General features: G+C 38.5%; 1 protein-coding gene across 3 annotated transcripts in view; it reads right to left on the bottom strand.

Annotated features, from left to right (window-relative positions):
* Positions 1-9,501: 9,501 nt before the first annotated feature.
* Positions 9,502-21,574, bottom strand: part of LOC135466479 (mediator of RNA polymerase II transcription subunit 6-like) — a 59,781-nt gene continuing 47,708 nt past the window's right edge. Inside the window, exons 1-8 of one of the 3 annotated variants that reach the window (XM_064743976.1) lie at positions 21,248-21,352; positions 20,609-20,768; positions 19,779-19,870; positions 18,773-18,855; positions 18,175-18,214; positions 16,438-16,506; positions 14,370-14,510; positions 9,502-11,705 (exon numbers count right to left, since the gene is read on the bottom strand). In XM_064743976.1, coding sequence (XP_064600046.1) covers positions 11,590-11,705; positions 14,370-14,510; positions 16,438-16,506; positions 18,175-18,214; positions 18,773-18,855; positions 19,779-19,870; positions 20,609-20,768; positions 21,248-21,269 — 723 coding nt within the window. In that variant the 5' untranslated portion in view covers positions 21,270-21,352 and the 3' untranslated portion in view covers positions 9,502-11,589. Of the gene's footprint in view, positions 11,706-14,369; positions 14,511-16,437; positions 16,507-18,174; positions 18,215-18,772; positions 18,856-19,778; positions 19,871-20,608; positions 20,769-21,247; positions 21,353-21,574 lie in introns of those variants that run through there. The other 2 variants (XM_064743975.1, XR_010444122.1) reach the window with 2 other exon arrangements.

The raw sequence follows: 21,574 nt of genomic DNA on the forward strand, positions 1-21,574 counted from the left end.
GTCACGTTTTATTGTACATTGATCTATTGTGTGATGTACATTAATTTAATTTGCTTTCTCAGTTAGATTTAATTGATCTCCCCTACTTTCAATGCTCATGTGGCAATCGCCAGTCACGGTGCTTTGTATTGTGTGGTCTTGCATGAAGTTTATTCAGTGAAGACCACATCACTGATATTCACTGATATGACATTTGATATACACGAAAGAGTTCGCCAGTAACTCATAAAGGTCGATGGTTTAATCTAGACTTGTCTACCCATGAGACTACGTATATGGCTTCCTCAAGAATATAGCCGTACGTCGTACTAAAATGTTGAGAAAATCGAACAGAGTCTTGGTGGGATCGTAGACGCTCTTACTAAGACATGGTTTTTAGTGAATCTTGACGCCACCAAACTGGAAAAGTACGTACGAACACTCAAGAATATACCCAAGAATATAGCATTCGTTTCATTACGGCCTTGACAAGAGCCAAACGACGCAGTATGGATTACTCCAGAATGATTCCAGTAAGTCCCGCTAAGGCAGGTCTGCAAGAAGTAAAAACTCAAGTTTCAAGAACTCACACAGTTCTAAACGAAAAAATATTAACCCCGACAATCATCGGCTCGAAAATTTCGATGAGTCAACATACATGTATACTCTGAGAGCAAGACAGAGCCATGGATCAGGCTGATACTGGTAGAAGAGTGGTGCTTATATAGCCAGCCCCATTAGGAAGTGGGGTAGGGGTGGGGTGTGCAGATTGAGAGCCGAGCCGTGTATTTCGCCTATCCTGTAATTGTGCCTAAATATGGTAAAGCATTGCGCCTAATCGTTTAACAACATTTAATAGTGTGAAAGTCCTTCCTTCAATCGTGTATCATCACCATATCATGCTAAAGCTCTGCGCCTATAGGTGTGCATACTGGGAAAACTGCGCGTTTAATCGTAGAAACGCTCTAATCGTATTCTATTTTCCAGTCTGTTTTACATGGCTATGTTAATAAATAAATCATATACATCTGATTCATAAAACAGTGTAGAAAAATTATTTCATTCAAATGTTTTAACTGAATTCAACCCATAACCAAACGGGAGTTAATTCGTGCATCGGTACCAACACAAAAGTCATTTATTAGCAATATTTTATCTTTTAACTTTGGAGGGATTCTTCAGTTTTCATAAATGTTTTCTTGGATCACGTGCCCTGCTTTTTAGTTTTGTGCCATTCATCACAAAGTGGTGCAGATTGTACCATATCTGATATATATATATGTGAGCTGAAACCAAATATGACAGTATTTGACTGTATGAGCTCACAGCACTCATTATCATTGCCTTCATGGGCTCAGTCATCACCCTTGCCTTTATGAGGTCACTCATTAACCTTGCCTGCAAGGGCTCAGTCATTACCCTTGCTTCATGAGGTCACTCATTACCCTTGCCTTCATGAGGTCATTCATTACCCTTGCCTTCATGAGGTCACTCATGAACCTTGTCTGCATGGGACTCAGTAATTACCCTTGCCTTCATGAGGCCATTCATTAGACTTAATTACTTGTATGAGCTCAGTCATTACCATTGTCCTCATGAGGTCACAGCATGATTCCTCTTGCCTTCTTAATCGAGGTCATTCTATGACGTTTATGAAACAACGAATAGAATAGTTCACATAATATTATGTGACGGTATTTGGATCCAGATTGCCTTTAAATGGGACACCCTTCACACATGTGGAAATATTGGACTTTGGCGTTGATTTCCTGCTCGGCTAAACTATAAGTCAACGTCGTTATTCTTCGGTTTAATTCGTTTTGAACAAGGGGGCATAACTCTAAGATGCAAACCACCGACGGCTTGTTGAATGGCTACCTTGGGTGACCTTGTGAGTGCCATTTGACACAATGGCATTTAACTTCATTGAGCCCAGATTACTTAGGGGGTTTCCAGACTTACATGTGACGTAGACCTACGAATATGCCTGTACGTGCAGGTCCAAAGCGTGGGAGTGCTCTCGAGGAGGTATAGGTTTCTCGGTTGTTTCCTGTTCCACAGATAACAGATTGTGGAATGCAAACACTGACCTATATATATATATTACATTTGTTTGTAAGATTTAAGATTTGTTTGTAAGATTTATAATGTAGACATTAATAGTAATGTGCACTGGGAAAAAGTGCAGTTTACCAGGTTTAGTTTACCGAGAAAATATATTTGCAATAGTGTGATGTTTTACTGGGCGAAGGGGCCTGTTTGTGTTACAAGTATATATAATTTCCGGAACCTGAAAAGTAGAGGGGAGGGGGGTCCAAAAGATATGCTGCCCCCCCCCCCCCCCAACACACACACACTTTTGAAGTGAGGGGGGGGGGGGGTATGGCCCCCTTGGCCCCCCTGCCTCCTACGCCCCTGTCAAAGGTAAATTTTAATAGATTGTTACTTTGATAATAACAGCTATTCTGGTTGTTTCATAAACTACATTCCCTCTGCACGAATTAACAGGAGGCGTAATTAACACAAGTGTACAAGTTACTGAATTACACATTTATTGTATTGTATGAAAGCTGTACGATCAGAGGGATCACCAAAGCTAAAATGCATCTTTAAATCAACAGAAAAATTAGCGAAAAGTGATATTCTCCGATAAAAAGTACGTTAAGTTACCGTCGTCCACTCCATGTCGTAGAGATTTCTGCTAAGGCAAGGAAACAGGTCATAGTCTCTGTATAAATGAATAGCCTAGCTCAGGTTATCATCTGGCCAGTAACATGCGGAAAACATAGTTAAAACGCAAACATTGGTTTGTTAATACAGGAAAGGTGAACTGTGTGTTTCAATTCAGATAAAATATCCATAACCATACAAAGTACATAAGGTATGGTATTGAATATATTGAATAAAGCAAACATATATTATCGAATTAAGACAATTTGGGCTATTGCCAATGTATTTATCTACCACAAACTGAGAAGAACAAATGTACGGGACTGATATAGAACATTGAAGGTTCCACATAAAACACTGATATCTACATTTTTGTTGGCTTTTTTGCTTGTTTTGAGGGTATAACTTCTCTTTTAACAATATTTCGGTCATCTTATGACGGTGACTTGCAGCAAGCCCAATCCAATACCGACATATTTAAGCCTGAATATGCGTACATCCCGGTCAGGGTGTCACCGAATAAATACAGTTGTATATATGCATGTACATGTTCACAGTTTGAATTTAAGTAGATTATATACCATCATCGACAAAATTATACAATGAATGTATGACAAAAAAGGGAAGCGTCCAGCATCACGACTCATGAGCTCTAGGTTCATTCACACCCTGCTTTTGGAACACACTCCCAGCATCCAGTTCCGGTTTATGCAGAGAAAGCGAGCGCTGAACAACTATAGCTAACAACAACTTAAATGACTTTAATCTGTAGCCACATAGGGGCCTATATACCGTGTGCATGTCATACATACGCGGTATGTGTGTGTGTGACATGCAATCCATTATGTGTCCCCAGGTAACTTTATTGTGTGTCTAACTTTAAAAGGAAAGTCAATAAACTTATAAATGAAATATGTATGAAGTTTTTTTTTCTGTTTACGGGAAAATTGTTGGGTATTGGTAGGGGGAAGCCTGGATCAGTGGAAGTTGAGTAACACATCCCTGGCTGGATTAGTCAACAGCGCAACGGAATTACCCGTATATCCACGCACAGTTCCTTTGTAGTTACTTAGAATATTCACGAGGCCCATCCCATTATTTCTACAAATACCTTTACTTCTGTTTATTCTGCAACATATGTACCAGAGTGGGCTATACTCTTGTCAAAACTGCACATGGTTAACTCACCATTATATTTACATGTCACGCCTTATTGCTGCTTGTGATGCGCCGTGAACTGGCATTGAAATGATCCAGCCCGTAAATATCATCTTCCTACCAGCAAAGTTGATTCTGCGCTATAGACTTCGTAACATTGTTAGCTTGACTGAAAGAAGACGGTTGCCCACATATGCACTTATAAGCTGGTTTAACTTGCAAAATGCCTCTGACCCAATTTAACGTCACCCGTGTGAATGAATGACTATGACTTAACGCCATATCGGCAATATTTCAAAGCGAGGTCATTAAAAGTTTGGTTTATTTGCCCTTGCTATCGGCTTGGCTTTAAGTCAGTTTCAGGGCTTGAGTCCGTGTACCAGTGCCTTGACTGGATCAAATGTCCTGGATATGCGTTTTCTGGATGATGTTGCTATTATTTTGATCTGGCCTATATATGTTCGGACAAATTCGTGAATAAGCTTAAAACCGACTTGACAATGTAACGCATGCATTTCCAATAGCTGACTTCCTTTTAAACCAGTTCTGCTTTTATCCGGGGCTGAATTTGTCCGTGCATGTGAACGAGGTATAAATTTACAGTCTATCTGAACGCGTCAGAAATTATCCACCTGCTGCATGTCGCCTGTCTCTGTTGTGTATTTCACTGTAAAGCAAAGCCTATATTAAAACAAAGAAACTTTATTCCGATATCTTTCCATTTCTATAATGCGTGTAGAAACAGCAGTCTGATACATGTATGTCGTTCCTAAATTTACTCTGAGATACAATCAGTTCATTGAGCTTTAATCCCGTCAGCAATTTAGATTGTCTAAATTTATTTTTATAACACATTTCATATATTAACGTTGACATCCTGTCTTATAATTAGGTTTATGTTTGTCATGTGATATATGTAAAAAGAAACTGATGAATAAAAGAATCAGAATAAGACACTAGTTAAATAAACAGGCTAGGAATAAACGCTTAGTCGCTGAGCTGAAATACGTCGTGAGCGTTTATGATGAATATTTCAGTTTCCAAAGAGAGACTATGTATTTACGGGTACATGCTCGACGTTAGTCGTGTGGACCCAGTCTGCATGTGTGTACTAAGTGTTGACTTTAACATTTACGGTCTCTCTTATGATTTCTGTATACGTTTGGTGAAAATGGCTTTCAGATTTCAAGAGATAGATCAAGTTCACCCGCATATAGTGGCTCTCACAAAATATAACTTAATCCCAATAGCTTTGAAGAAATAGACTAAAGGTCATCAAAATAAATAAGGCTCCTTCAGTGGCGAAGTGTGCATGTGGTGCATACGTTTGGACCACAAGCATTCAAAATATAGGGTGCTTGCAGGGAGAAAGAGGCATAGGTTCACCGACATTGAAAAAAAAATGGGTCAAGGTCAGTGAAAAACAGCAGGGTTCTTTCTACAAAACATAACAAATATGTGGATCACAACTTCTATTTTTTCAGTGAGCGACGTTTCGTTATAGATACTGTAATGCCGTTATCAATCAACCTATGAAGAAACGTCGCTCACTGAATGAATAGAAGTTGTGATCCAAACATGTCACGCATATATTGTCCTTCTAAATACCATTGGGTTCTTTCTACATGACTGCACGTACAATTGGGTGCACTGCATACCCAGATGGTTAAAGCGTAGACTTGCTACAACTTGGGCACGACGTTAAACTCTAATCAAATGAATAAATATAAAGAGGTGCACATGTGAGATACGTTTCATGAAAAAAAAAAAACTTGAGTATTTAATAAAATAGGGTAAGGCCATTTAAGCACTAATAGAGAGAAAGCTATTGATCGTTGTTCAAATATGCTGATACATCGGAAAGTGCGTATCTTGGGCTACAATTTCTTGCAAATTAAAAAGGTTTAGCTCTCATAGTTTAAATTTACAGAGTATTAAAATTAAATCTCCAAAACCTTAAATTGTTTTTTTATATACAAATATACATAAAAAAGTAAAGCAGATTCGGAATCACCGGCCCATAACAGACTGGAATTCATCAGAGTTATATCAAAACTTTTTACGCTGTCACATTTTCGACCATTGGTGACCTTCTAAAATTTTTAGTGGATTTTAACGTCTTTTAAAAACTTTTTGTAACTATACAATATCCTTTTTCAGACAGTTGCGGTGTGCAGTGTTCGATGATAAACAGCATGGAAACCTACAATAAAGATCGTGAATATATTGCTATGCATATACTACTGTACACACGCATGAATGCACGTACCCACGAACATATGGACCTCAACCATTTTACGTAGACCTACCAAATACACACAACAAAGCGACGTTACATGTGTAACTTCATGAAAACTATCGGATGCTGAATTTCACACAAGGTGACAATTCGCCTATAAATCTTGTGTATAAATACGAGATAACTGTTTTATTCATTCGCTGAATGTCGATATATAGACATGTTTATGGTGCGTTATAAGTGAAATAACAACTCGCTATATATATACAAGAAGCACTTAGAGTTGACATTTTCCTTCCAGGTACATAGCACTGTATATATCCTGGGACATAGAGTATTTACACATAGACCTTGATAGTTCCCAAATGAGGTCCTTCAATCGCTAGCTTATTAGCTTTTAGAAGGTGCTATTATGATTCTGTCTTATCGGCATTAGGTCATGAATACGGTCGAAAATTCGAATCGGGCTGTCGATAGCTGAGTGACTTTGTTACAGTACACTGTATATACATATACCTAGTACTGCGCGACGGTGACGAATTTTGCGGATTCCTACCCGCTGTCTTTTAAATGAAAACTTCTTGAACTAAGCAAACTTCTTGAACTTTAACAAACGTCAAGCTAAAAATAAATTTATCCAAACAAATGCAATTTATGCGTTAATTTTATAATTGTTTTAATACAACCCACATTTAACCCGTAACAGAGATGCATGTGATTAGCAAATTGTCGCGTATATAGGTAGATCTAACGTGTTTACATTACATACCCTTGTATGTGGGCGTGGAAGATTGATCTTTTTTAAAAATTAGCTGACGCATTAAGCTGTCGTATGTAGAGGTGTATATCGAAACAAGAAAAATTCCCAAGTGTGGAGGACCCAAGACTATATACTACATACACACGTCACTGAAATTCGACAACTGACGTAGTAGGTTGGCATGCTTGTGACCCGGATGTTCCGCTGGTGAACAGCGAAAAGCTAATCTACCTGTTGTAAACATCCGTCATGTGTCCTTACGTCATCTTACATATTACCTACGCATGTGAATTGATATGCACACTGAGTATAGTGATGAACAAGGGAAAATTGCCCAGAATTGATGTTTACGATGGTTTGTTAAATTGGGCTCATAACTAACATCTATACAATCAAACTTGTCATGCATCTTAAAAGCTTTCTTAGTTTCTTTCACACTGTAGGGCTTTTATACCATTTATTGTATAAATACGGCTTTTAATGGTATGCGAGTTGACTTCATTTATTCAGAATGTTTCAAGGTAAACATATATTTTTAGACTATATCGGTAGGCTTGTACATAACGATTTTCTATAATACAACCACATCAACCTTTTCCGGTGGAAAAAGATGTAAAATTTCTATTCTTTCTTAAAAGATAAACAGTAAAAAAAACCTGATTTCCTATAACCTCTGATGTTGTCTAACACGACCAAATCTGTCCCGCTATATATTACCTCTGGCACACACCAGTTAGACCAGCTTCTTTCTTCTTATCCGGCTGTACGTGGGAAGGTCTTCCAGCAACTTGCGGATGGTCGTGGGTTTCCCCTGGGCTTTGCCCGGTTTTGTCCCACCATAATGCTGGCCGCCGTCGTATAAGTGAAATATTCTAGAGATCGCCGTAAAACACCAATGAAATAAATAAATAATAAATCTTTCTTCTTACATGCATGCATGATGTTTGCACATAGACAGTCTCCCTCGTACAGTATAAACAAAAATTAGCATACATGGGTACCTCAGTGAAATTATACGCATGAGTTCACTTGAATGCCTCACAGAATACACTTTTGTAATTTTCTGCTTTCCAGATTAAAGAAAACAGGGAGAAGGGTGCAATGAGAAAGGGGACAAAAGTAAAACTTGACCTCTGATTATAGCGAGTAACCGCTAACGAATATATTCCGATGTAAGTCACCCCAGCTGAACAAGATATTAACAATTATTTGCCTTCTTCTGACACATGTATGGCGTGTATGAGCATAGTTTACATAAACCGTGCCATGTGAGCAAACATGTACCGGTACTTTAATTTAAGAAACCGATCATAATATTCCGTATGAGAAATATGGTCACGAGGATCATACACCTCTATATTTTATTTATTTTATTGGCGTTTTAAGTCGTACAACGGCGGCCAGCATTATGGTGAGAGGAAACCGGGCAGGGGCTGGACTAGTAGGAGGCTCCTAGGTCATTGTTCCGTCTTGGTGTCATTAGCCTCGGACATGGACGTCACCGTACACGTCTGAAAGAGGTGGTTATAAAAGCCACTCCCGAACATACACTCGATAAAATATACATATAAACATATGCTGGCATTTTCCGATTGTTCACCATTTCAGGTCTGTGACTACATGTGAGTTCAAGTCAAGCTCATGCAGTTTTCCTCTCTGATCGTAAGTGGGAAAGTCTGCCAGAAAACTTCCAGTGCATGGTCGTGAGCCCTGGGCTCTGTCCGGTTTCTTCTTACCATAATTCTGCTCATGGTCGTGTGAGTGAAATATTTTTGAGTACGGTGTACAATAACTCCAGTAAAATAAAAAAAAAAAAAAAAGAAATATAGCTGTGGCCTCAGAGCCCAAAGTTGGCCAGTTTTCTGCCGAAAGGATAGAAACACTGCATATTAGAGAATATAGCTCTGTTCACTTTTTACTGAGGGAATGGCGACAAGAGACCGGATGAAAGGTTTACAGAAAGTGGACGGCGATATTCACAATTCAGGCCATCAACCATGACTCACTGCCATCAAGAAGAAACTTTTTTTATTTAGTATTGGAAACCCGGTGGCGTTGTCTAATAAGGCAACATGCAAGGCTTAATTGGAGAATTACAAAATCGTGAACATTTTGAACGCCTGGAGGAGACATAAACAAGCGAGCCTTGCCTGAGGAACAGGAATGAATAGTGATAAAGTTGAGGATACGGAAAGAATGAATGAATAAATGACTATGGCTTAACGACAAGGAAAGAAAAAATATGGGCATGTTATCTATATAAATGTTATATTATATTCAAGCATAACAGATCAAAATGCGAAACGTGATTAAGACACTAGGATGATTCACGAGAACGAGGAAAGAGACGTACACATAAGCTTGATTACTGTGAGAACAACCGCCAGAGGGCACATGAACGTTTTTCCTTCATCTGCACAATCGACACGAGCTATGAAGATAAAACAACACGAGCGTTCACGACATGAATTTCCCTTTTAGCAGTTTGTGAAAAAAAGTGACTTCAAAGTGCAGGTTGGCTGGGTTTTATCCCACATGTTTCCTCCCACCATAATGCTCCATGACTGAGTGCAGTGAAATATTCTTGAGTAGGGCTTAAAACACCTACCAAATAAATGAATAATTTCCATATGCTGGTCATGTAACAAGGGCCTGCCACGGATCTCAAAAATTCTTCCTTAGTTTCTGAGTGTCATTTTACTCTGTCTTTTATACCCCTGTTAAATACGAGAGTTGAGTTTAACGAACCAACTTGTGCAGAGCCTGAGATTCTGACCGGTCAGCCTTTGTCTGGGAAACACGAAACACCCCGATGGAAAACACAAAAAGAGACAGACCTATAGTTTAAATATATGAACATAGATACACTGTATCTTGTAGATCGTTGGTATATATTCGACAGGGACATATGTTGGGGAAATCGTGACAGTGTATACCGCTTGGGAGAATACACTTTATATGGCAGATGGTAAGTATACGACAGGTACATGTGTTGGGGAAATCGTGACAGAGTGTATACCGCATGGGAGAATACACTTTACATCGTAGATGGTAAGTATACGACAGGTACATGTGTTGGAGAAATCGTGACAGAGTATATACCGGCTGGGGAATTCAAGAGACAAGGACATACACTGTATATTCGACAAAGAAATATACGGAGCAGAGACATGCATGGATAAAATTTATTTATTTATTTGATTGGTGTTTTACGCCGTACTCAAGAATATTTCACTTATACGACGTCGGCCAGAATTATGGTGAGGGGAAACTGGGCGTAGCGCGGAGGAAACCCACGACGTAGCCAACGTGGGTAACCCCCAACCTTGGGAAGTTAACATCCCCATATGTGACGTAAAGATATGCACAGCACATTGGCTATACGCTATATTAATAGCTTACCCTAATATACCGGATCTATACGTCTGGGTACATAGATTAGCTTGCTTGCAATTTCCGGTGATACATTTAGCGTATTTCAATGGTATCATTCTCAAAAAAGGCATATTATAACGGAACAATTTGACGTTTTGCAGTAAGAAGGGATAACGACAGTGAACCACCACCGTGTCTTCTAGTGAATGAAAGACAAGCATCTTAACGATCCAGCCATGGTTCTTGAATATTTATTAATTTACTTCACAGCTGTGCAATGCCATAATCTAGACTTTTTCTCGGACAAAATGGCTGCCAGTTTACGGGGTCCATCTAGTACAATTTATTAAACAAATCCAGAGTGATATAAATCTGTGGCATTAATTGAAATCAGTACCTTTATACACTCTTGTCATGTTTGACACCTTTATTTCAGAACAAGTATTAATCACTTTTGAAGCCTTTCTCATGACCAAATCGGACATCCATTCGTGACTTTTACCATAGGAAATGACAATGTCTGAAGACCGGTATTTCACCATTTAGCAACACACAGCAGACCTTTCCCCCGTAACCATTCACCTCCTGAATGTTAACAATTTCAAAATTCATGATTTTTTTATGACAATTCATGACGCGATTCTCATTTGTTCACGATTATGAATACCCTGTCTTATAGCTGTTAATCAGGTCACATGTACTCTAGAACAAAGCAATACAATGTGCTTCAACCTTGATTACAGTACCATACTTCTAACTACACCCGAGTCTTGGGGAAGCTTTTCCCTGTGGAACTTCTCTTGGTAAATTTATCTGTATAGTTCTCAACCAGTCACCAATGTCACCCCTCATGATCTGAATGTATATGCTATAGAGGAATTACATACTATAAACATCTGATGTAGCCATGTTTCCACTCATGTTTGTTCTCATGGCAAGAGTCAGCAGCTGAGCATGGAACCTTTACCAATGTTCAATCAGCCGGTAACTGTGATGGGTGAATTTGCAATTTACTTGCTGGCACAGTCTCCCTGTCATTATTATAATGCACCTGTCTTGTGAGCATGCTGTATTAACGCACACCCTGTACCTTCTTGACATCAACTCACTCACTCAGTTAGTCACTCACTCACTCACTTAGTCAGTCAGTACATAGTTACCCTGGGGTATTAGACAAAACTCACAATAGTCACTACTGCAGCATGTCTTTGTAAGCACCCAACGGTATCACTTTCAGTGATGTTATTTACCAGTAGAAATAACAATCCTAATGCTGTGTATTTTACACATTTTGGTAAAGTCACTGTTGTAGAATCCAGGAGCTCTAATACTGTAATACTGTTCTGTAACCAAGCGAGGCTGGTTGTGTGGTAGTAACCACACCTTGAAAGCTTGTCATGACACTACCTCATCTCATTAACTTTGGTTTTTTCTCTGGAGGGGGTTTTATTGAATTTGATGTAGATTTCTCTTCCACTTTCTCTTGTTTAACTTCCACTTTGACTTCAGCTTTGACTTCTTCAGCTACAATAAGAAGAAAAGAAGCAACATAACCAAACACTAAATTTAATAAAAATTCAAACAGATGAGCTAGATGCGCACTTTGTATTACAAAATACAAATGACAACCCATTTGTAGTTAAGAGGGACATCAAGAAACATAACGACACACATTGGGTAGTTGAGCACTGCTAACAGTGAAATAAACACTCATATTCAATGGAAAACTGTCAAGAAGACAAATCTGTAAAATTTGGGGTGAACACACATTAGGCCCCAACAAATGCATTTGTCTGAAACGCATAAAAGAATACCAGCAGTATTGTGATGAGTATAACCCCTGAAGGGAATCTTCACGAGTGTTGATTATAGGTATATGGTTACCATGACAACTGCGCAAGTGCACAATAAAGTTCACCATAAAACTTTATATGGAAAACAGTTGCAGTTGTAGCCCTGACACAAAATCATTTCTATTTATATCGTATACATAAGGAAAATGGCTATCTGGTTACCATGCCAGCTGCGAAAATAAACAAATTTGAGTCGTAACACATCACCCTCTGTGTATGTATCCAGAAAAAAGTAAAGCAGGGTTACAGCCCGGGCACCAAATCAGATTTATTTGTATAGTATATAAAAGGATATCTGGTTGCCTTGACAACTATGATAATGGACAAATGTGAGTTGTGACACGTCGACTTCTGTGTATCTAAGTACCCATCAAAAATTAAGCCCTCTTTGTGGAAAACTGCTGGAGTTGTAGCCTGAACATAAAATCATATCTATTTATATAGTATACCTAGGGAAATTGTAATCTGGTAATCATGACAACCACGGAAATGAACAAATGTGAGTTGTGACACGTTGACTTCTGTGTATCTAAGTACCCATCAAAAATTAAAACTCTATGTGGAAAACTGCTGGAGTTGTAGCCCGAACATGAAATCATATCTATTTATATAGTATACCTAGGGAAATTGCAATCTGGTAATCATGACAACCACGGAAATGAACAAATGTGAGTTGCGACACGTCATCTGTGTATGCATGTACACATCAAAAACTTAAAACTCTACACAGAAAACAGTTGGAGTTATAGCCCGGACACGAATACACATGGACAGACGGACAAAATCGCTATAACACAATATGCTCCGCCTAATGGCGGTGGCGTATAAAGATGGATAAAATTAAGCAACTTTCTTCAATAATGAATCATGTCATGAATACAGTCGTTAGAAAATGCCTACCAACTTTAAGCAGTCTTACTTAAGGGTACCCTGATGTGACATTTGTCAGAAAATATGCATGTCTGTATTTGAATGTACCTGTGTCCCTATTTTACACAGCACAACAACCAACCAATTAAAAAGAGTCCTCAGAACACATAGAGTATGCAGATCATATCAAGAGAACACACTAATTAAATCCTGTCTAATTATATGGCATTATATTTTTAGTCAATGGTACAAGAACATGCAGAACTTCATAAATTTTCAACTCAATGACACAGACAATGACACAACACAAGCTTTGTACAACCCTCTAGGGCATCCTACCCACACTTCTGGAAATTTCAAAGAATAACGGTGTTGAATTAATCATCCACAGTCAATGATTTGTGTATGATACATTCTTTAGCTGTTTGTTAATATAAAATATGATGTTTCGGAAAAGCACAGGTGGGGTGCCCCACTTTATCACATGACGCTTGTTTTACATGACAGTTCATACAATGATATGATAAATACAAAAAATGTGCACATTTTAGTCCATGCTATTGTCTTTGAACATGATTAGATTAATCTTAATTACCAATGGTTTTATATTCAATGACATCTGAAATCAGGAGGCCCTTAATTTTAATGTTTGAAATATCTTGCTCACAAGTTCCTGTTTTGGTGAAGGCTCATTTTTCAAAATCTTGTTCACTATGAAATTCCATCATAACTCTTTTCTGAATAAAATGTCTGCTGTTTAATGTCAAGCGGGGTTTACACACGTATTTTATTTCTTTAATAAATCAGAAAGTCGATCTGTCCAAGAAAATACAAATTCACGTAATTCAATCTCGTGAAAGCAGGCTACTGATATACAGCATATGCTATACTGCCATTACTTTAAATCAAGTGACTGTAACAATGGTAAATCATTAATCCGGTACGCAAAACCAATAGAAGTACAAAATGCAAATTACTGTTTTTTAGCATTATTCCATCTTATAAGGTGAAAGAAGCCACTTGAAAAATGCTAAAACTTTAGGTAAAATACAGACCAATTAAACTCATAGACTAAAGGCGTTATTGTTTCTTAATAATGAGGCTTCACTCTGTACATGCATCTTATTGACTTTCTGTTTTTCATCCAGGAAATTATCCTAATGATTAATCTAAATGATATTGTTAAACCTTATCCCACACCCACACAAAATGGGTCAAACAACATCCCCACTAAGGACTGAATGACACAATATCTGTTTTCAAAATCTGTACATGGCCTACTACACAATAAACTACAAGCGGAACTGAAAACTTGCCAAAGCACTGTACCCAAATGATCAACACTGACAGTACATATGCCCTAATGACCAACACTACACTAAGATGACACCCTGAACTGACCTGGATGTACCCACCTGTCTTTTTATTATCAAATTCCATGCACATGATTCATAAAAAAACCCACCTGCTTTTTCTGGCTGAGTAGGAGCAACAAACTTAGGTGGAAATTTTTTTGATAGTTCTCCCAAAAGAAGGTCCACTCTTTGACGTTGAAACAAAGAACTTGGCTCTTCTTTCTGCTTCTTTTCTTTAGGTTTCACTTTCTCTGTTAAGGACAAATATATGATCAGACATCTCACCAACATTGTGGACAACACAAGCTTTATATTTGATGGTAAACTCAGTCGTGCTATGGAAGAAATTAAGTGACAACTCTTTAAATTTACTATTCTGATACAAGTACATGAGAAAATGTTATGAATTTGATGGTTCTCAGGTATCTGAATTTGGGCGGATAAAGCTGACAACAAAACCCATGTGAGAAACATTTGATAAGTAACTGAATGACACAATATCTGTTCTGAAATCTGTATTTCAAAATCTGTACATGGCCAACTACACAATAAAATACAAGTGAAACTGAAAACTTGATAAAGCACTGTACTTAAATGATCAACACTGACAGTACATATGCCCTACTGACCAACACTACACTAAGATGACACCCTGAACTGACCTGGATGTACCCACCTGTCTTTTTATCATCAAATTCCATGCACATGATTCATAAAAAATCCTCAGAGACTGACCTACTTTTTCTGGCTGAGTAGGAGCAACAAACTTAGGTGGTTTTTTGCTAAAAACCTGGCCTTTTTTCTTGAGAGTTGGATTCTAACTAGCCACATCCACTTAGGCAAGGGCATTATTTTGACACTGAAGACCCCTTAATTTATAGTCAGGATCTCAGTTAGAGTTTTTCAACATGTTTTAAAGCAAAAGGCCAGAGAAACTGGTAATATGACCCCACAAAAGACACCAGTTCAGGATTGCAAAATAGCTTGTATGTGCCACGGGAACATCAAATTCTAGCCAGCTGGATTGGAGACCTTTCTGACAGGTCATGAGAGTAATCTAGGAACAATCTTGTGTTATAACAGTGTTAAGGGTGGACTGGTTCATGTCTGTTACATTCTTTGAAGAGATAGTTAAGTTTGCCAAGGGCTTGTTTCACACCAGATACAGTACCAGAGCTGTCTTACTGATTCTATGCTGATGGTGTGCTGATGAATGGAGAGCTATAGAGTGAGAACTTATGACACTAAGTCAGTCAAGCAGCAGCCAAAATCCAAAACATTATTTGTCCTTTTTCTCTGTAAAACTCTTTCTACTGTTTTGTTTTTGTTTGTGAAGGCCATGGGGAAGAACAGCTTTGTACAAATTGACGGAGTAACCTTCAATACATGAAGATATTATTATTATTATTAGCAGCATATATAAGTGGTGGTGCTGGATACTCAAGAATATTTAGGTTACCTGACAGCGGCTAGCATTATGGTGGGAGGAAACCGAGCACAGCTTCGGGGAAACCCACGGCCATTCACAGGTTGCTGGAAGACCTTCCCACTTACAGCCAGAGGGGATTACCTACCCAATTTTGTAAGCTTTCATTACCCAACTCTATGTCCATCATCTTATCAAAGGAGAGCTACAGCATTGTATCCAGTATACAGTATCCAGCAAACCATACTGAGAACGTGGACAGAATTCACATAGAAAACACAACTCATGTTCAAGTAGTGTCACCTAACTTAATACTTACTCATGGTTGCCAGAACCAGTCTAGGCAAAAGGCAACCTTGTTTCCTTACATATTATAGAGAATTTTTTTTTTGCTTAATTGGCACTTTAGGTAATACTGTTCTTGAGTGTCATTAATCCAACAGCAGTTAGGATTATACACAGAAGTCACACAACAAAAGGCTTCACTTAGTGCATTACAGAAGCCCTGAGGCTGCACTAATGGCAGCTAGAGATGGATTCTGGCATACAATCTTACTGATCCAGGGCCTGTGCCCTGCAATGTGACTGGTACGTTTGACATCTGGCCAGTAAGGGGTTCCAGTGAACATGGGCCAACTACATGTAGTTTACCAAATATAGTGTTAAGTGATAATACATGCACACACCATAAAATCCCTATAAATCAGTAAAACTTTTCAGGAAGAATGTTTCCGCAAACTGTACTCTCTCACCTGTTTCCTCGGGATCCTTAAATTCCCACCAATAGCCCTTTGACGGGTGATACTTGGAGTATGACTGGGCTGGCAACAGAAAATCCATGCAGTGTTGTCAACATTTCACACATTACACAGAACGTATGATTTATACACTCAGAAACCATCACTAAACACATACATACATGTTAAGGCAGTCTGACAAGAGATATCAGCATTTAAATGGAGAAAATAAAATGACTTCACTCGTATGACAAACATGATTTTTTGGCGAAAAATAAGCATGATTAACTGAATCAGCATTTGTAGCTGAGATTAAAATGCACATGCAACACAATGCACTTCTAGTTAATAATTAAAACAGGAATGATGTGAATAATGCAAGTGTGAAAGGCAAAAAATTTTGTTCTTTTACATTCTTATGAAAATAGTGTGTGAAGCAAGAAAGTCAGGCAATGCTGGAGGAAGGGTGAAGAAGCCATCGATATATGGGTCAGCCCATGTAACTTGTTGCATAAAGGTTCCAGCACACACCACACCAGTGCAAGCGTAATGTTTCTCTTGATCAAATGGTGGAATGGGGCAAACACTAATGAGAAACTGTTACACACCCAGAAGCATGATTCAAACGCAATTTTATTTATGTAAAATGTTTCGTTCTCAGCTCATCATAATGACATCACATAAGTTAAAACTGCAACACTGCAGATATTGTGCTACAATCAAAACATGACTCATGATCCTGCTCACATTAGAGCCACCTCATGGGGTTAAAAGAAATATACTGCCTCTGCACTACACCCAATTTAGCCTTACAGTGTAGGTGAAGTAAAAAATAATGTGTGCTCTTCATGAACGGTAATATAGACAGCAACGTCCAGAAATACTTTACATTCTTTGCTAAGATACACCTTTTTTTTTCTGCTCACAGAATAGATGACTTAAACATGGTCTGAAAAGGCTGCAGTAAGTTATCTTAATCTAAATTCTTTTTATTACTTCCAAAAAAAAAACCTAAAATAAAAAAAGAACAAAAATAGCTTTGGGGACAATTTTGCACGGTGCTTTGAAAGCACTAACTCAGGTCATATCATTTATGTTCTTTTTGCTGTTTAAGTAAAACACAACCTCAGCCATTACCTTAGTATGCATGACAATGTTTATAGTTAAAACGGGATTATCATAAAATAAGCAATAATGTTACTATACTGATTCCACCATTTAAAAAAAAGCCATAGGTACATGTATACTGTCATCTTTCAGCTGTGGTTTTATTTTAGGGCCAATCACTATTGCCTCACTGTGGTTTTAAGTGTTTCAAAACTCTGGGCACTATCCCACTGGGCTCTCCAATGCGGTAGCTTTGACTTTGTCCAGTTCAGGCTGGCTTCCTCTTCAGCCGTATGTGGTCTGTCAGCAACCTGCATATGGACAGCTACATGTACAGGGCAGGGGAAGACCTATTGTATATCTCATACACTTCCCTGCATATGGACACCAAGGTTTTTTTCTTGATTTATCTATAGGCTCAAAGACAGACCATTTACATGAATGTATCGATCTATTACATGGGTATATACGGGCCCAGTATGTGGGGCCATTCTACCTCTGATTCACCAGGAGCATTTAGAGAGTTCTGGCTCATTGGTTATAACCCACTCAAATACTCACAGGCGTTTCACGGCATACATCCTAACATTCATGCAATCTTTTAGTTCTGTTTATTTTCAACCTTACTCATCCTTTCTCACTCACCTTCTTCAAATGCAGACTGGAGATTGAACACAGTGTTCAACTACAATGGAAAATTGAGGAAAACATTAGGTAAATATAGTTCATCATAACTTTACAAAGGGAGTAGGACACACCTAAATATGGGATTTCCTTCATTCTGATGCCTTGTTTTTACCAATATGAGCAGCAAACACTGTAAAGAAGAAATACAGTTCACCAAACTTGAAATCTCGTTTTTCAATGTGATTTCCTGCTTACCAGTACCTTCAAAATGACATGACTCACACATAACCACAAATGTATTGGGCAACGTGTCAACTTCGCCCTAAAGATATTGCTTAACATCAATTTCACGCTCAAACAGCCTCTGATGAGTCAACAAAAATATTCCTACACCTAAAAAAGCTCATTTGTATATGCTGAAACTAACAGAAGGAACAGAAGGTCTTTTCTTTTTTGTAAAAGCTTATGCAATTCCCATACATGGCAGTGACAAATGTCAAACAGCTTCTACTTACATATTTGCATATGGGCCAACAAGTCAGCTTCCTGTTTTGAAGAAGCCATATATATATCTTAATTACCATCACAACAGTACTATGAATAGCTATTTCCTCACCAGTCTGGAGTTGATGACAGATCCGAGGTCAGGAGCTTGGTATACCACACCGGCAATTATGTAATAGTCAGCATATGAGGTGACTACAATCAGACAAGCGAACAGATGTTAAATTTATTCCAAAAAAGAACTTTTCTATAAGAACCATCATAATACAATACTGAAGCCTGCTAGAAAATTTCATTTTTGTTGTCAACCTATACTGATTTAAAGCATGCACAAAACACTGGGTATTTATTTCTAAATACTTGTTTGTAATATATGATGTGGCCTGTCATATGAAAGAACCAAAAAGCTTATAAGCTTTAATCTTAGTGAGTAAAAATGGCTTCAAAGATTGTTTTCTTAATGCCCCAATGGTAAATGGTCAGTCTGGAAATTAAGTAGCCGTGGTATCATCGACGAATACTTCGGAACATTGACGAAATATATGCATAAATAGAGGGCTTACTAACAAATACAAATCAGCTGACTGTGGAGGAAAACAGAGCCCAGTGGAGACCACGTCCCACTGTCCGACAAGATCCTAACAAACCTGATGAGAGGGATGCTTTAAGAGAGAGTGAGAGAGAGCTCACTGTAGAGGAAACCAGAGCCCAGAGGAGACCATGTTCTACTTGTCTGGCAAGGACCTAACAAATCTGAAGAGAGGTTGTGGAGGAAACCAGAGCCCAGAGGAAACCATGTCTCTTTGTTTGGCAAGGATCTAACAAACCTGATGACAGAGACACTTCAAGAGACTGAGTGAGATAGCTGATTGTGGAGGAAACCAAAGCCCAGAGGAGACCACGTCCCAATGTCTGGCAAGAACCTAACAAACCTGACGAGATGGGCATTTCAAAGGAGCCAGAGAGCTGACTGTGGAGGAAACCATACCCCTTTGTCTGATAGGTACATGACTAATCTGTTATGAGGGACACTACAGAGGAAGGAGCTAGAGAGAGACTACTCAAAAGTATATTTTACTAAGTGATGAGATTGGTGAAGGGGGTCATTTAACTGATACCTTGCTGAGGTGAATGTCTGTGTTGCTTTCTGATGACATACAAGATAGGCTCTTGAACATGCAACAGTATATATTCCAACCCAACCATATTCCTAAAACAGAAGAAAGTTTACCAAAAAGTAGACACATATCTGACACACAAATATGAGCAATGAGCACAGGAAATGTGATTAGGCCCCTTTCCATTGTTTGTTTTTAGACCATCTTTAGTATGTAATATTGTAGAAAACAATTCAGAGTTTACAAAAAGCAAAACTGACTTCTCAAATGATGTTGAAAGAAAGATTGAGCACATTACGACTCTTCTAGGATTCAATATTTCACTTTTTAAAGTCAATTTTTAAAAAATAAACAGAACTGTACAAATGATGTATGTAAAGACTGATGTTGAGTAATTTAGGATATTAGAACCCATCAGGGGTGACATCTGCACATCTATTTTCTTTATATCTTTCCTCTCACTAACAGATGAAAATTAAGCAAATTTAAACCACGGAACTTTGCTTGATGGGAACTAGTGGTAACCAGCTCAGTCACGGAGGCCCCTCACATATTTTACAGATGAGACAATTTGACACATGCACAAATATCTATAATCAATCATCTGTATAGGATGATAAATACATCAAAGCATGTATACGGTCTTTCCAAACAGGGGTGGTATGTGGGAAGGTCTGCCAGCAACCTGCAGATGGCCGTGTGTTTCCCACTGCCTCTCCTCGCTTTCCTCCATACTGCTCGCCACCGTGAAATATTCTTGAGTATTAAATAAACAAACAAACAAGGGCAAGATATGACAGGAACACTAGAGTGCGAAAGAAAAAACCTACTGAAGTTGATCTGGGCTTACACGCTGCATCTTCACTATCTCATTGTTACATGTGCAGTCATAGAAAGGGTTACTTCTGTCAGAGAAGTAGTCTACGATGTTGGTGGGGTTGAGCAGGTGACTCCTGGCTGAATTACACCACGATATGCTGAGGCTATTGTCTGAAAAACAACAATACATAAATGCATAAACGGCTACAGTTAATTATGATTCTCATTAAATGTCTGTCACACTGACCTTCTGTGCTCTGTAATGATTAAGTATTTCGTGATAATGCACTCCATGAAGTAATAAATGATTGTAAATACCGGCATACAAGAAGTCATTCGTAAAATCATACATTATTGAATTTGTAAATGGGACACTACAGTTAACACGAAATCTGCGTCTGAAGATCGTACGCTTCCCAAAGGAGGGTGTCACAATCGTGGAATTCAACAGACATATAAATGTAGGTCGATGATGATTAATGCTATGCGGGAAATTTTCCCGATGAAGGATGCGCACTTTATATTTGACGCTGTGTTGTTGTTGTACTCAACCTCAAGTGGTATTACGTGACCTAAAAGACCTCACACTAACGAAATACGCTAAAACAAAGAAACCATTACACTTTTTATGGCATAAAATGCACGTTTACCTGATTTATCTACAGAAGCCATAGTCAGTCTCTTTTCTTGTACCGGTATCAGTAAAGTCAACAAAAGAGAGAAACGCTTCCAGTGGGACAGGGGAAGTAACTGATGGCCACCGACGTAAAGTACATGTATGCAGTTCAACGGGACAATATAGGCCTTAGTACATGTTCAATACAAGTCCAATCTTAGCCCACAAAAATTGATGCAACCCAATGTTGGTGTTTATGACCGTCACTTTAATTACCCACGCAAATCAAGAATCGGAAATCCCAGATGTTTAACACATCTAGGTTACGGTATGGCTGGGCCTGTGGGGGTAGGGTATAAAA

The sequence above is a fragment of the Liolophura sinensis genome, chromosome 6 (genome assembly GCF_032854445.1).
Source record: "Liolophura sinensis isolate JHLJ2023 chromosome 6, CUHK_Ljap_v2, whole genome shotgun sequence".
In the NCBI taxonomy this organism is placed as follows: Eukaryota; Metazoa; Mollusca; class Polyplacophora; order Chitonida; family Chitonidae; genus Liolophura; species Liolophura sinensis.